Source organism: Amia ocellicauda, chromosome 6 (genome assembly GCF_036373705.1).
Source record: "Amia ocellicauda isolate fAmiCal2 chromosome 6, fAmiCal2.hap1, whole genome shotgun sequence".
NCBI lineage: Eukaryota > Metazoa > Chordata > Actinopteri > Amiiformes > Amiidae > Amia > Amia ocellicauda.
The window spans coordinates 26,500,510-26,518,976 of NC_089855.1; the positions used below are offsets into that span (position 1 = coordinate 26,500,510).

The 18,467-nt window shown below is 34.5% G+C and overlaps 1 protein-coding gene across 1 annotated transcript in view; it reads left to right on the forward strand.

The window, feature by feature from the left end:
* Window positions 1-18,467, forward strand: part of gpc5a (glypican 5a) — a 191,749-nt gene that overhangs the window by 113,760 nt on the left and 59,522 nt on the right. Inside the window, exon 7 of the mRNA XM_066706694.1 lies at window positions 3,151-3,310. Within this exon, the coding sequence (XP_066562791.1) occupies window positions 3,151-3,310 (160 nt within the window). The remainder of the gene's footprint in view (window positions 1-3,150; window positions 3,311-18,467) is intronic.

The window sequence follows — 18,467 nt, forward strand, 5'->3', positions numbered from 1 at the left end:
GCTGAAGACAGTTTACTGTCAAAAGTCATACACCATGGGAAGACTGAGCACAGCAACGAGACACAAGGTAGTTATACTGCATCAGCAAGCTCTTTTGAAGAAGCACAAAGAAACAGGCAACGTTGAGGACCGTAGACGCAGTGGTCGGCCAAGGAAACTTACTGCAGCAGATGAAAGACACATCATGCTTACTTCCCTTGCAATCGGAAGATGTCCAGCTCTGCCATCAGCTCAGAATTGGCATAGCACAGTGGGACCCTGGTACACCCATCTACTGTCCGGAGAAGTCTGGTCAGAAGTGGCCTTCATGGAAGACATGCAGCCAAAAAGCCATACCTCCAATGTGGCAACAAGGCCAAGCGACTCGACTATGCATGAAAACACAGGAACTGGGGTGCAGAAAAATGGCAGCAGGTGCTCTGGACTGATGAGTCAAAATGTGAAATATTTGGCTGTAGCAGAAGGCAGTTTGTTCACTGAAGGGCTGGAGAGCGGTACACGAATGAGTGTCTGCAGGCAACAGTGAAGCATGGTGGAGGTTCCTTGCAAGTTTGGGGCTGCATTTCTGCAAATGGAGTTGGTGATTTGGTCAGAATGAATGGTCTCCTCAGTGCTGAGAAGTACATCTTATCCATCCAAGATACTTATCCATCATGCAGTACCATCAGGGAGGCATCTGATTGGCCCCACATTTATTCTGCATCATGACAACGACCCCAAACATACAGCGACAGTCATTAAGAACTATCTTCAGCGTCATGAAGAACAAGGAGTCCTGGAAGTGATGGTATGGCCCCCACAGAGACCTGATCTCAACATCATCGAGTCTGTCTGGGATTACATGAAGAGAGAGAAGCAGCTAAGGCTACCTAAAGCCACAGAAGAGCTGTGGTTAGTTCTCCAAGATGTTTGGGCCAACCTACCTTCCGAGTTCCTTCACAAACTGTGTGCAAGTGTACCTAGAAGAATTGATGCTGTTTTGGGTGGTCACACCAAATATGGATTTGATGTAGATTTTTCTTCTGTTCACTTACTTTGCATTTAGTTAATTGATAAATATAATCTAGTAACATGTCTATTTTTGAAAGCATTCTTACTTTACTGCATTTTTTCACACCTGCCTACATTTTTTTTTTTTTTATGTATGTGTAAAAATGTGGAGCATACCCAAGTAAGCACATTTACATGCTCACCTTTTTGATGTTTTATTTTTGTCACTCAAACACTGTCATCTTTTGTGATGTGGTTGAATTTTTAGCAAGATAAATGAGACATACATATGCAAACCACCTTATTGATAATACTCTATGGGGGGATTTATTGAAGTATCATTGGATGATACAGTTTATTCTTGCATGAAAACTGTGATATCATTCAACTCTTTGACGGTTTTATCCGGAGCTGTCATAAATGGGGAAAAATCTCACTGAAGGAGGATTCCTCATCTGTCTAGGAATTGCAATGTGTATGCTGTCAAAAAAGATGTGGATGGAAGCCTGAGACATTTTAAGGATAATGTAATAATGATAATAATACTAATAATTATTATTAGTAGTAGTAATAGTAGTAGTAGTTAATGCACTTCATATGATATTGCTATGCTAATAGCTTGTATAGTTGAGTATGGCTAAAATGGGGCCGTGGATACAGTTGAGCATAGACAGAAAATGGCCTAAGAAGATCTAAATGTCCTTTTTAGTTTTGTGGTGAAAAGGCCATGGATACAAATGCCCCCCCACCCCCCAAAAAAAAGAAAATCCCCAGAATCGTATATATATGAAGAGTAAGTCAAACATCTGAGATGAAGTATTCTACCTCAAGCTGTCAATCAGATTGAGTCACGAAATAGGGCAACAGGGAGGAAAACTCAGATTCTGATTCAGAGGACAATATGGTCATTATACTGATAAGAAAAAATACACAACCACCTCTAGTAGAGGGGAAGATAGGAGAGTACGTGCCTCGATTATCATGCAGCTTGTTTGACTAGAGCCAGTTTGCAGTAAAGAAAGGCTATGTTTGCCAGAATGGAATTGGTAATAATTATCCAAGAGTATCTTCTTAATAGAAATCCTTTAAGGAAAGTATTACTTTTTCCTGTGTTTGGGGAAAAGTAATTTCATTTTTTTTCTTTCTGATTAAGTACTTAATTACAGACAAGGCCTTTAATTATGGACCAAAATTGTTATAAAAGAAGTATACATGTGTGTTTTAAAAATATTATAAAAGGAAAGCAAGCATATTACAAACATCTATAAAAATACAGCACATATAACAGAAACACAGAAATCCCCTCCTCTGCCACTGGTATTCTCTACTCCTCAGATTTAAATCATTATTGTTTCTTTCAGCACCAGTTTAGTATGAAATCATCAAACAAGGATAAATGAACCATTGTTAACATTGTTTATACACTGGTATCCACATGTAGCCTATGTGAATGCTGGAAAATTGTATATAAAGGTAAAACAGTGTGAAATTATACATAATTATAGTTCTGTGTTTTACCCTGTGCATTATTTTATGCAAAATAAAGCAGAAAATCAGTAGTCTTTAATAGTATGTTATCTGATACAGTGTGAAAGGTCTGTTGATTTGAATCTGTATTTAACTTAATTTTACTTTAACAACCTATATTGCCTTATTCATTTGTAATCTGTTCGGCATTGCGTGGGTTTATATAGAAACATGCAGAGGATGCAATATTCTTTATATTTGAATATCAGGGATTTTGTTACAGTAAATCTTAACTGCTACACACACACACACACACACACACACACACACACACACACACACACACACACACATTGTAACCAACCAAAACCTTGTATTGGAGCACAAAATCTTGATGTATAACCAAGGTGCTTGACTGTTAAAATCTTATCATTTTGTTTAAGACAATATGTGTCAGTCAGATTCAGCCCACCCAGTAAAACATAATTTTACAGTTTTTAACGTTTAACGTCAGATTGTTTAAATGTTATTTTTTATTACAGTTTACTATGCAAAAATGAGCAAACAGAATATGATATAATTATATGCTTTATGTGTGGCTGTGTGAGTTGGTGAATGTGTATGCATGTGTCCGTGTTTGTGTGTAAATGACTTGAGAAGCATTTGTACAATAAAAACATTTTCCTGCTTTAGTTGTTGCAGGGGAAATCGATTCCAAAATATGGCACCCTGGATATGATTGAGACTGGCAGCGGGGATCTGGATGGCCAGTTCAGCGGAGACTGTGACGATGAAGATGGTTGTGCTGGATCAGGGAACGGCGAAGTAAAGAGAGTCCAGAAAGGCCCCAAGTGTGAGTGCTCACATTTTCTATTTTATACACAAACTCAGAAAAAAATGTGTTCTACTGCTCCTGATATCATATGATACTGAACAAACATATACAAGATTCGACCTTGCTATGCAGCTGCTGAATCAGAAGTATAATAAGTAAGATAAATCGTACATTACTTACAGTTATAGTCACATTTTATGAAAGCCTCCAGAGCAGAATGGGCTATATAGTTCAGTGCTGTATGCTATAGAAATAATGTATAAACAAGTTATATTCTTGTTAAGGAAATAGTGTACAGTAAATTGGTGATTTACTGTAAATATTGGTGTAAATATTCACTGATAAAGATTGTTCTGTCTTCTTTAATGTCTTCAGTCATTAAATGTATTATTTTAATTTAGTTTGGACAATTGCCAAATGAAAGTTAAAGTGCAGAACAATGCAAACAAAATGAGCTGATGGCATACTCTCATGCTCTTTTAAATGGCTTAATGCAAGGTCTTTTTCACCCTGTAGGAAAATTAGGACACAGTACAAAGGTCTTATATTAGTGGCAGCATGTTTAATATCAGCAGAGGTTAAAATGCAAATGTAAAAAGACCTGACTGACTTTCAGGAGTTGTTGTAATAGCTACTGGGCAACTGGCAAATATATACAAAGATAGGGAATGACCAGTTTTTATCTCATTTGTATGAGCATGTGCTGTGCTTCGATATTATGTATGATTGACTTCAGCTAACATTTACTCATCACTGGGGGAAAAAGTACAGGGGGTATTTTTCAGAAATCAGTACTGCGCGTGATGCAATACTATGGCATACACCAAGAATTGTTGTCTGGGGTATCTTGCTTAATTTCTGAGTAAAAACAACTTGTTGATTCCAAAGGCTCTGTGGCAAACAATGTCTGTGTTTGTCCCAGTGATGTTGAATCGCTGTCTCTTACTGCTTACTACAAGAGTACGCCCATGTTGGAAGGTGTACTGGAATTGATGGCTTCACCCAGCGCACGGTAATGATGATGTTTGGAGTGGAGACGGTCTCAGCTGCTGAACGTCTATTGTTAATGCACCAGCAGTGTAATCTTCATCCTGTATTCTGCACAGACATTCACCTTTTCTATTGACATTTCTCATTCCTTGGCATGGGACCATCTTCTGGTACGGCAAAATTGAAATATTTAAACAGATTTTCACTTAATGACATTTCACATTTATCTAACACTGCTCACATACTTCCAGTGGTCATTGCATCATAACATTTAATTTATTTGGGGTAGTGAAATATGCAAGAGGAGTCTTCTCTGTGATTCATTTGGTGCCTCAAATGGTGACCTATATTTAGCTAAATCATGTCCCCCTCCCCCTTAGCACTATTTGACATGGCCTTTTTAACCCTATAAATATATGTTAAAATATAACAGCTGTCTGGCCTGCCCTCCATGCCCTGCCTTTAGTCTTACTCCAGAAGTCATGGCTGCCAGGATCCTGATCTAAGTGCCCAGAGCTGCTGTTCTCTAGGATATTTAGCCGTTTGTTTCCTATTAGCTTATCACATTCAATTTAGGTTGATGTTTTTTTCTTATAAAATGAGACCAATCTAGGTTTTATTTCTTTTATTATTTAATTTAGATATTTAGTTGATTATCTGAGTTGTTGTTCAAGTGATTGTTTTATTTTAATTCAAGGTTTACTACGAACTTTCATTTCCATAATACATTTTTTCTTTCTATTTCGAGTATAACAAATATGCTGTATTTTTCTTAAAAGGTTGTGCAAAATACACCCTATTGAAAACCAGTAAGGCAAGCCAAATGATCATTTAGAGATATCTTCAAATATTTCAAGATATCTCTAAATCATTTAAAGATATCTGCAAATCAATTAGAGGTATCTTCAAATCATTTAAAGATATTTGAAAATGTCTTCCTGTTTAGTTAGAGATATCTCTAAAGCATTTTGAGATATATTCAAATCAATTCCTGTATGTAGCCCAAGATTATCACTTCCTGTTTACTTGTTCATTCATTCCTATGTAACTGAATGATGAAATAGGAAGTGATAATCAGGAAGTCATTTGAAGATATCTTGAAATGATTTGCACTCTAAATGAACAGGAAGTGATCTGAAGATATCTCAAAATGATTGAGATATCTCTAAATGAACAGGAAGTCATTTGCAGATATCTTTAAATGATTTAGAGATAGCTCTAAATGATAATTTGGCTTGCCATAAAACCAGTTCCATCACCATGATGCAATACTATTGTAGATACCACTGTACTAAATCATCAAATATCAACAAATGTGTCAACAAGTCATACTGTAGCTTTTCATCTCAGCAGCCACTTAGTTATCTGTGAATCAGTTTCATGTGGATCCCCAATAAGAAGTGTCTATAAAAATTAAATTACAGCTCTATTACATCTTGAAGCAAAACAGCAGTTATAACAATATTAATTTCAGAAGATGTGTTTATTTACCATACAAAATAATCCGACATCCTAGCCTCTTAACGGCACTGAAATATTTTGCTTATAAGCCAGAAAGAAAGCATTGGACAGCCTCACTAATCATACCTCACTTAAGAATTAGCTAATGAAAAAAAAAAAAATACAAGTCCGTCATTTCGTAATTATTTAATTATCCAGATTAATTTGATCTGTTCTTCATACTCAAATCACCCCACACATTTGGTTAACTACATCCAGTCTTGCTTAAGCACAGCGATGTACTGATTAATAAGTCAGTGTTTTGTCCCTGCAGGCCTGACAAAGGTCATCAAAACATGCCATCATTTTACAATAAGCAGTTCTATTTACAGTTGTCAATCTCCTGCCATTCTTCTACACACCATGCTTACACAATATTTCATGGGCTGTCCAGGGACTTTTACATCTATCACATTGGCAGCTGTTAACAAATACAGCGTTGCACTGGAAAAGGACTGGTTTCTGATCAGGGTTGACAGGTCAAGTCATATACAATATATACTGTGTGACAGAAGGCTTTAACAAATGGTATCACAGTTTCTGTTTTGACTCAGAACATAGCTGTAATAAAAAATGACAACCATTATTGTGCATGTAATTCTTTTATTTTAAATCTGACTCAAACAGTATTGTAAAACCATAAATGGGAATGCCAATTCTTTGTGTCACTGCTATTGTTATGCTGCTAAATATAGCTATCGTTCCCTTGCAGTGTGAAATACTATTTATTTATGACTTCATATCTTAATTTTAAACGTGGTACTACTTTTAACTTGATTGTCAGTGAATCCATGAGCTTGTGCTAAGCAAGGAGATGTAAGAACGCATTTGCTTCTTTGATTGCTGTCATTCTTGCCTGCGTTGTCAGAGATGTTAATCTCCATAGACTTTAAAATCAAATGAAACCCAATAAATAAATAAATAATGTGCGTGTTCTATTATTTACATGTTCCGTGTTTTCAGGACTAAGAATATATGTGTCAGTCTTCTGTTGCATACTAAAATACATTTTAAAGTAGGTATAAATAAAGATCAAGAAGAATCTGCCAATTCTTTATCCATCATAAAATCCTCAGTGATATTTTACCCTATACAAAGAATGACAAGAAATGCATAAAAAAGACATACACCTGGATATTTGAAAGTGAATTTAGTGGTTTAAGAAAGGGATGTTGATTGATTTTGTTTTAAAGATGTATTTAAAGATACTATAACTGGTTATCATATAATATTTTTATTTCCTTGTCTTAAAGTGTAATTAGGTTAGATTAAAATACATCTGTAGTACTAAACAACAGTCTTAAAGTCTTTAAAAGGAGTGAAGGTGCTGAGGGAAACATGGTTACTCAGCTGCACACTTCTAATCTATCCATGTGAAACAGATGACAAAGTAATGCTTGTGTAGCACAGAGTAAGAATATGCATTTAGTGTTGTTTTAAACAAATACTAATTCGAAAAGTATACCCTCTTCCTCCATATTGATATAATGCCCTGGAGATTGCATCAAGAAAAGTCATTATCCATCAGTCTTTGGATGTTTCCCTAGATTACTCATAATATAATTGATTAATCTTGGAGTAGTTTCGGAATATACAACATTTTCTGCACTTGTTATGTGGTACCTGTTTAGACATGCAACCTTTTCTCAAACATTAGATTCAGGCTAAAATCCATACACTGAGATTAGCATGTTGATGGCATGTAACTCCATACAGAACTATCTTTTTGTTTTAATAGATTATAGAAATGTGTGATCCTTATATTTTCTATGTGCCAGAACTGGTCCTTTGTTGTATATTTAAAAGATATGGGATATATTTTTAAATATATTTTGACCTGCAATCCATATATTTACTATAGAAATTGGAAATATATGGGGAAGTTAATGTATACAGTATATTTTCTGCAGAGTACTGTTGTGTTTTTAAAAGGAATCTAAGACTTTTTTTCTGAACAACATTTTGTCGTAGACTTGGATTTGTACTATGGTTTGTTACCGAACTTTAAAGTCCATTTGTGACCACATTTTGGATTCCAAATAGTTCAGGTAAAGCCAAATTCAGCATTCTTAATTGGCCATCACAATCTCCACACCTCAAGCAAGTTTAGAGGTACGACTTGGAAAAAGCAATCTGGAGAGGATGAAGCGGTTCTACTCGGAAGAGTGGTCAAATATTATTGATAGGATTTTGAATGCACAGTGTGCTTCACACACACATGTGAAACACAAGCCACACTGTGTTTCACATTGTGATGGAGAGTAAGTGAACAAATTAGCTACAGTATATCACCTTTAACAGCAGAAGAGAGAAAATAGTGGCATTTGAGAAACAAAATCAAAGTATTGTTATTTTAAACAGTTACCAGTTCAGATTGTTGGTACTTAGCAGTTGTCTGTTTAAAACAGCTACCAAAGACTACACACCCATTTCTAAATTGCTAAGCAACATGTGTGTCTCTGCACGAATCATTTTATGAATATCGAATTTAGCTAGTTCTATGTGAGAATTGATCAGCTAGGACAGTCAGCATGTATTTTTAGAAAGAGACGCCACATTATTTGATTTTCACACATTACTTATTATTATTATTAGAAGAAGAAGAAAAGGCAAAGTGCACAACATATTCAATTCTTTTTGGATGGATATTCAACCAAAAGGCTATCCTTTGTGCATATGTGCAAGTGGCTTTGCAATATTGTCATATTTTAACAAGACTTTGGGTCAAATACATATATGTAATTCAGGGGCAAAATAACATTGTTTTCAGTTAATTGTAGTTAGTATTGACTTATTATTGGCAATACAGGGGAATGATTAGTAACTAGGAACACATGTTTTCTTAGTGAATTAGGTCAAATTAAAATGGAATTATCTGACTATTCTCATTCAGCTATTTGATATTCACCTTGACCTTGCTTGGTGTACTATTAAAACATTATTAGTACGTACATTGGATGGAAACACCAGATGACATACAACCAAATACTTTTTTATATCATATTTGTTTTTCCTAGTATTATTTCCTATGCAAATATGTCTTATGCACTACCATATTTACAAAGCAATATTGTTTTCAAAACAGTAGAAAAAAAATCATATATATATATATGTGAGCCACATTTGCATATCCAGTGCACAATTCATAATTCAATGCAGAATCAATACATTTTATGAGACTTATTGAAATATTGTCAATAATTAGTAGTAAATGAATTTAAATACTTGTCTTTCTCAAATTATATTAAACTCCTGAAAATATATTGTGTACTTTTGATAGTGCATGATTCTCCATTAAGATAAACTATTTACATATTCAATATGTAAAGTAGTTGAACCTTTTGGATGTTTCCATAGCCTTTTGTAGGTTAATTGCTCCTGACAGGTAAAGTTACCAGTGCATAACAAACAGCATGGTCTGTCTTACATTGCATTCCTCGTGAAGAAGAAAGACAAAGAAAAAGCACTGGAGAATTATTCTACTTAGCTGTAAACTTTAACAAAAAGGAAAAAAGGCTATGATTTCTTTGCAGTGATCTTGAACATAAATCATTTTCTAGCTTAGAGATTTAAACCCTCTTGAGATAAGCTTTTCATTTTCATTAAATCTTCTTCTCCCACAGCGGTAGAATATTATCAGTCTGGCACATTGTCACAGGAGAGAACAGATTTGAAAAGAAATGAGTACGAAAACCAGGAACATATCACTATTTGAAACTAGCTTTATACCACTGATATTAACATCTGCTGGGGCTGGAGGGAAAACACAGAGGCACACAAAACATGCAATATGTTTAAAAAAAAACAAAAAAAAAACCTCAAGGCAATTTAGCTGCTTTACACTGGAGCATTCATGCTGACTTGGAGGTGTTTGAATAAAGGAATCTATCTGTACGACATTATTGACGGCTAAAAGGATACACATCGATTTCTTGCAAGGAAATACAATGAAAGGAAGTGGACTATGCCCTTTTAGCAAGTTCTTATTAATTAATAGGCTGTCTCAGGAGGAGATAAAATGATATGAATCCCCTGTAATCCATCACCAATGAGGAGAGTAATTAAGGCTGAAGGTGAGGTTTCTCACACGATGAGCACTATTGATGCTGAACAATGTTATGGATGTGGATAAACTAGACAGAAGTTTTTCAAGGTAGCCTATATCTACATTTGGCACAAAAATATTACTGATATTCTATTAGCAATTCAATTATTGTTATCGATATTAAGTGATGGTGAGGTAATACTGTGCAATGATAGTCCAAAATAAAGCTTAAAAAAGGTTTCTATTAAAAAACAAATCATGTGATAGATACAAAATTAACTTTGTAATGACTCTCCTCCTCAAGAGATCGTTGAAATACGTCCGAAGTACATGGGCAGTCTTCCCAATGGCAAGGCACAGGGTGCAATTAATATTTCACACTAACACTGACATGTTGGGTAATGTGGATACTAATCCGTTTCAGAGCAATCCAGCAAGTCTTAAATTTTGTCTCTGGGTAATGAATCCCCAACTGTGATTTGTCCAATGAGGTTATGGTAGAGGAAGAAAGTCTTGAATCGTAATAGGGTTGACATTTCCAGCCCTGTGATTTATAATTATTCCGCCTCACTATCTGACACGGAAGCCTTCCCAGATTAAGAAAAAAGGCATCCATATGCTGTACTGAGCTGTGGTAATGAAAATGCAATATAGATAAAGGGCCATCCTGTGCTTATTTAACTAATAGCCTAGCGTTATATTCTGAGACATTAAAAAAAATGGTAAAATATTCTTCATGCATCATAAAATGAAAGAAATTAATGATAATTATCACCATTAAAAGTGTTCAGTGAGTCAAAGCATGGAAAAGCTATGATAGTTTAGTATATATGCGTCAATGATATGTAGGCACAGACTTGTCGGCAGTTACCCATTCATGTCCAATACAATTTCTCGGTTTTATTTTTTTATTTTTTTTAACTAGTTATTTGATTGTTGCACCACATTTACAGGGCCGCTACTTCTTTAATAACAAAAACAACAAACAAACTAAAAAATGATTGAAGAGAAGGAAGTCACCAAAAGCTTTAATAAAAAATGCATTTGTAAAACGGAATTTCACAGTAGGCTCCTGATAAAAAATGTCTGAAGACATGGACATTGAGTTTGAGATGAATGTGATATGATACGATTGATACGTTTATTTTCTCACTACACACAAGGGAATTGAACACGTCTGCCATTAGGAAATGATTCCCCTCAGAGATAGTAACTCTAAGATAGGAATCGGGTATGTCCTTAATTAAGACGTATTAATTATAATATCAAAGTTAAGCCCTGGCCTTTGAAAGTTTTTAAAGCAAAGCTGCGAGCAATAATCTGTCGCCATCAGTACTATGATGAATTAATGGTTTAACCCTATTAGTTAATGGAACAGTAAGTCATTTTTATTCCTAAAGGCAATGTCGTACATGACAGGTATTATTAAACCCCAATTACACTGGCAGCTTTGTGATATTCCACTTTGAGTTGTAATACATGTGCTGTGTTACCAAAAGTACTGGGACATGCCCTCCTCTGATGGTAATGGATTGTACCAGAGGTCAAATGCTATGTGGATGCTCTTGGCACCATACATACTGTGATATATTTAGACACCTGTGTGCTTGTAGAATGGGAATAAATCAGTGGTGGAAGTCTTGAATGCCGAGCACAGTGAGGTTAGATATTGTAACACCATGGGGGGTTGCCACAGTACTGGCTCTTTGAATAGTTGGGGTCTTATACTACTTTTACCCTGCAAGGTTAACCCTTGGCTTTGGTCCAACTGCTAATGTGATTGTTATCGACATTTTGCATTGCGTTTACACTGCGGATGGACTATAGCCATTTTAGGTCCAACCTGCCTGCATACATCCTAAATACAGTACTTGTTGAAAATGAGTTTTCGCCTCCCCCCACAATTGTATATCAAAACAATAATAATAAATAAAGAATAGAGAATAATAAAAAAGTATATCAAAAAATTCACAACCTCGCTAGTTTGCAGTTGTTTTATAGATATTAACTTTCATTACAAATCCTTGTAATCAAAGGAGAAATATGTCAACACACTGTCAATGGTCAATCTTCAGTTATTATCAACACAATTAACAAACGAATGTGTCAGAGAGAAAAAAATAGAAAAGAACATGAAAGACATGAAAACTGATGCCTGTCTGCATTCAAAACATCATGTATAAGACAGCAGTACATTAATGGTATATTAAAAACTATAAGGACTTTAATCAATACATGGTGAGAACGAAATGTTTGAACACAAATACAGAAACAAACCTCCCTTGTTTAGAAAATGCTCAAATACACCTTAAAGTGTTTGAAATCGAATAAACCTATTGAAATATTTTGTAACTTATTTGCACTTTGGCAGAGGATAGTTTTTTCCTTAATTCCTTATTAATGTAGTGTAGTGAATAAGAACGAGTCTAACTTAAATGGCAAAAGCTTTTTTTTTATGCACACTGACACTCTATAGGCAGAGAAAAAATGTCTCTTGACTGTTTTTTCAACAGAGCTGAACATCGTCAGTACACCAACCCAGATTCTTCAAGGGAGCGAGAAAATGATTGAAGAAAAAAAATATATATTTTTTTTTACATTTTGGAAAGTATCCCTATTTTGCACACGTTTGCACATCGATTCACTTTATGCGATTTTACTTTACACGTCGATTTCTGGCAACCAATTAATCGCATAATTATGCACCTGTACAATAATTATTAATTGCCAAAATGTCAGCCATTCTGCGCCCCTCATAGCTCCATGCCACAATATATCACTCACTGTATATACTAAAATCCTAACTGTATTATACTATATATACTAATGGTTGAGAGACCTAGGGCCCGCCCGCTAATAGAAACTACACAACTGTACTCAGTTGCGGCTTCATTTTAAGTGAGATGACACTTTCTTCTAATCAGAAATGTAACCGCTATGATGTACAGGTTTGTAGTTTGCTATTAGCGGGTGGGTCAAAGATTTGATTTCATCCGGCCCCTAGTCCTATTCATAAACGAGAAGCATTGCTCATTGATAATTACCCTATACATGCAGTGAATAGAAACCAGACGTAAAACTTTAAACAGGGAATAACGCCTCAAATAATAAACAAAAGTCTTCATTCCAACCAGGAAGCACTGAAGATTGATGCATTGAAGCATTAAATGAAAACCGCATGATCAGTCATACTAATCACTTTCATTACAACAAAGCAACACAACCCTGTTTTTAAATTACAGCTTACATAAAAAAAGTACAGGGAAATAAAAGACAGTTACTGTATTATAGCCAAGACAAATACTGTAGCACTCATTCGCTTGTTTCTTTCATGCAAAAAGGATGTGAGATAATAGGGGACCATTACTGACATTAAACAAATGCAACAGATTAAAAAAAAAAAAAAATACACGCTCACACACAAATGTCATTTTTAATATATACGCTGAATCAATCAGGTACTAGAATAAGCTGGGACTTTAACCGAGTGATTGAAAGTTAATAGCACTGAAAACGTGTCTTGGCCTACTTAGAGTCCCGGCCCAATCCCATCGAGCATGCCTGGGATGAACTGGAATGACAAATCAAAAAGACACCACAGAGGCCAAATTGTCTCTGCACCAGAAAGTCGTCTACAGGGGTGCCAGTGCAGTATTCCTCTGTGAAGACTTTGTGGCAGTCATTAAAGCTAAATCTGGTTCTAACGCATGTTCAATATATACAGAGTTCCTTTGTTTTATGTATGTAATGCTATATCAAATAAAATACCTCATTAAGCATCAACCTAAAGTGCTTGGTTGACATGTTGTGTTCATGTATTCAGATTGTCTTCATTTGATTTTAATCTTTCCAACTAAGGCTACTGTTAATAACCAGTGTAACTGGGAATAAACTAGGTCAGTTATAGAATGTCACTGTGGATTTGTCTCATCATAAATGCCATCAAGCTTTTCTTCCCCATGGACATTTAAAAGCCTAAGCGCATGTTAATAATCTTAAATTATACAGCCAGGTAAACAGGATGTCTTGTCCATTTAAGATAAAAATCTAAACAGTTCTAAAGAACAAATCAAATCACTTATTGACACACAATATGCTAATGTGCACAGATGCTGGATCTTAGTGGGTTTTAAAAAATATATTTTTAAATATATTTTTGTTGTTGTCTGTTTTACCAGAGAAGTTATTTTGAAAAAAGAAATGTGTTATTAATTGAACTAGGCAGAAGGGAAATATACGTGAATTTGCCAAAAATCCCAAAGGAAATTACAAACTTTCCTAACATTTGGCAATTGTGAGACGTTAAACTTTTATTCGTGTTTTGTAGCTGTTTTGAAATAAAGGAAGCTTGTTTTTAAAGGGAGAAAAAAAAGGATTTGTTCCTCGTTGCTTTTGGTCAACAGAATATAAATTCTAGATTTAATCTGCAAGTTGATGCGGCTGCAAAAGTCAGCTCAAACACATCCTAGTAAGTAGAATAGTAAATGTACATGAATATCGTGGGCATTGCATTTGAACACCCACAGGATTTGCCCCTTTGCTCTCAGCAGTGTAAATGCTTCTGAAAACAACCGTTTAGAACTCAATATGAAGGGAATTTCCCATAGGCTAATCAGTCGAAATGTCAAGCACTAACTTATGATCTGTTCAAATCAAGATAAAGGGGTTCACTGCAGAAGTTCTCTTTGAACTCGAGCTTTGATTTTTGGAAACAGCCTTTGTATGTGGAATAGAAGTAGGAAATGTAGCTTGATGTAACTACTGTTGGTATCTGATTCAACAGTTTTGTATGAAATGGAAGACAGACATGTTTTTTATTACCATATACTAAAAATAACAGGTAAGTTCCTTCAAGTCATGGAAAAGGATGACTCATTATAATTACATCATCCTGTGTAATGAAAAAAAAAAAAAGAGTAACAGAGGTAGGTAGATAGATCAACAAAATCAATATTTGTTTTGGTGGGAAAATTACATAAGAACTGAAAGCAATAAATGAGAGACATAGCACCTGGCTTTCCAGAGTTCCCACTAATAACAACAACAACAACAACAACAACAATAATACAAATAATTAATAAAAACTACATATATGCAGAAAATGTATATGTTATTTTCTCAATTATTATTATTATTATTATTATTATTATTATTATTATTATTATTATTAAATAATACTAATAGTAATAATAATATTAATAATTGGTCAATCAGTCCAAGATATTTCATGCCAATACATTAATACATTAATTTCTGCACAATGGTTCGGAATTACAAAAATAAATACATTATTTTTCTTTCTTTCGATCTCTTTGGGTATATTTTCCTGCATTGGGACCTCTCATGTTTGATTAATTGTTTATATTCCCAAGCAAAACATTCCATTAACATTCAATAATGTATTGGGGAGTGGGGTCTGAATAATGCTTTTAAAATAAGCCATCAATTTTCTTAATAGTTTTGAATTATATTTACAAGAAATGGGAGCAGCATTTAAAATGTGTATCTTAGGACTCATTTTATTACACAGTATCACATTACAATATGAGTTTTAATGACACTCGTGGTATAAGTTTGAGCTGTAAAGGTAGCTAAGATTCCATATGAACAATTAAACAACATTTTTCATCTGGAAATAGCTCTTAATCAGTAAAAAAACATATTTGTTTGTCTGCAAGGCCAGAAAGGAAATGAACTTGTTTCCTTGCTATCCCTCAGACTAACTTATTGAGTTGAAGCTTTTTCCTATAACATATTGTTTTACAGCTGCCCTGCATCTCTCCTTTTGGAAAAAAAAAGCCAAATCATTTTCTACTGGATATGCTCTCTGAGATAGAGATTTGGAAGGGATTTATAGCTTGCAGTAATTGTTCAGGGCTCTAATCCATTCCAGATTTAGTGGATCACACTGCCAAGCGTATTCTCTACCTTGGAGAAATCGATAGTTGCTTTCTGAAATGCTAAAAAGAGCCATGGGCCATGGCAGTATAGTGCTCAAGTTATTAGCTTCTCCCCTGGAATACTGTATCCCATCTGAGGGGAAACTGTTACATTTGAACCAAAGTACTTAAGGAAGTTGTGAAAGTAGTATGCTTAGGCTTCATATTGTTTTATCTGTGAAGATGTATTTGTTTTTACCTCAGGTGGACACCAGGGATACATAAGCCTTTCTGAACCCTTCTAAGTGTGCAGTTTGATATGTGTTTAATCTAAATAAGTATATATATATATATATATATATATATATATAGTAATGAGACCATTTTAATGTTATATATAAATGTATTTATTTAATTGTTAAAACGCAGAAGACGTTGTGTACATTAGAATAGGTCCGGTGGAACATGGATGTTTGCAGTCCGAATACTGATTCTCACTCCAGAGGTTGCCCATACAAATCAATACTATAGCAGTCTTAAGTGCTCACCCTATAATACTATAACTGTCTAACCCAAACTGACATGTGCACGACCTTTGTACGATGAAGTATGATTTTATGAATTAAAATCCAGAAAAGCAACAAATAAACATTCAAGACCAGTCATTGTTAATTTATTTTCCAAATCAGACAAATCATTAATCAAACTAACCCTGTCCTTTAGCAGTATGAAATATGCTTTGCACTTGGAAATGAATGGTCCAGCAGTTATGTTAAACCTGGTGTCACGACTTACAGGTTCGAAAATCCATCTTGCAAAATCACTTGCAAAAAGTAATCTCAGTTTGTAATCTCAGAGAAACCTTCTGCTTGAATAAATCTTCAATTAATTTAAATTAAACGTTCCATTTTCCATCTTGTGTACCTTTAATCAAGTCTAAATTTGTACTTTGTAATATTTATATTTTAGTTTGCTAGTTTTTAAACACTTCAGAAGCAGATAAAAAAAGAAAGGAAAAGTAAAACAATTGTAACGTGTTTCCCAGGGAATTTAAATATTTAGATTATTCATAACAATAAAATGCAGTGCCCTATTTTTTGTATTTAGCATGACTCATCAGATGTTGTGCACTGGGGGGTAATGACATTTCACACTGGGACAAGGGTTTGCATGCAAGTGTCACCTGACTACATAGCGCAGAAGAGCTTTCTGAGATGTGGAAAGGTTAATAAAAGGTGTGAAACCTGGTTTGCTTTTATCAGTCCTTTTGGAAAATGAACTAAGAATTGCTGTCAAATTGATTGTTAAAAGGAGGGGAGGTATGGATCCATTGGGGAGACATCCGTCAGAAAGGATAGGGGCACTCTGTGTGAAGGTTGTATACAAGGTTACTTGCTCTGATTCATAGGACAGGAGGCGGGCTGTATGTCAAAGTTACTGCTTGTTTGCACTATATATATATATATATATATATATATATATATATATATATATATATATATATATATATCATTTTTAATGTACTGTATCTATACTACTAATACAGGCCTCCTAACATCTGTCTATTCCCTGTTGTCATCATACAGTTCGTATGATTAACATAACAACAAGACCTCAATACTGATGTTTATATTTTATTTGGAATATACATGGGCTTATAGTGTTTAAAACAAAGCTTCATATATCCTTCTAAAGCTCTAGCTCTATTACATGCTAAACATGTAAATGACTTTGAATACAGAACTGTGGGTATTTTAAAACACATGCTTGCCAGTAGAGTTATGAGATGCATTTTAATATCTACTGAAATGCAATCCTCCAGTCAGTGAGATCGGTGCGAATAATGCAGGAATCCATTGTCCTACATTTTGCTTTCTTCATTTAGAAAATGCAATTGTGTTTTGTATTAAATATATTTACTATGTTCAGCAAGAATAAAATGCTCAGCAAACTCCACACATTTATACCAAAGGGACCCAGCAGAAAAACAATTAACAAAATAAACACCAATAAAGAGATGCATTTTCACTGAATAAATAAATTAAGCCATTATAAGTTGTTTGTGAGCACTGGGGAGGACAAATTACAGCAGGTTCCCAGAGTAAGCAGTAAATGACAATATAGAAACTTGTTGTAAGTTAAATTTAATTCTAGGAAATGCATAAGCCTGTAAAGATACAAATTGGGATGATGTCACAACCTATAAAATACAATTATATCAATAAGAATACGGATTGGATTTGCATTTAAACATTACCAAATAGCTGTCTTGCCATCAAAAGCCTATATCTGCTCTGCCTCCACTGTTTGAATTGAAGCACATGCTCCCCTGAGAAAAATATGTAAAGCATACCAACATTGGGAAGCAGGATCTTCTGATCTAAATATATATTCAATGTTAAGACTTACAGTTCAGGTACCTGGGAATGTTTTCTAATTTTGTACTGATAAGAGGCAGTCTAATGTTGTTGTTGTTTTTTTTTTTAATCCTGCTGAATGTAAATGCCCACATTTGATTGATTTAATTTATGATAGGATACAAGTAACTGATATGATAGTTTAAGATTAATTAAGACTTACAATAGCTATTACACAAAACAACAACAACAAAAACATTAGCATATATAACAAGACACTCATAGTTTGACAATGACATCAGGAATATATTAATTTAAATAGAAGGTGATGTACAATTCAAATTGTGAGCAGGCTTTACTGTGGTACCACTATATTCTACAAAAGTGTCACTTTGTTGTTTTTA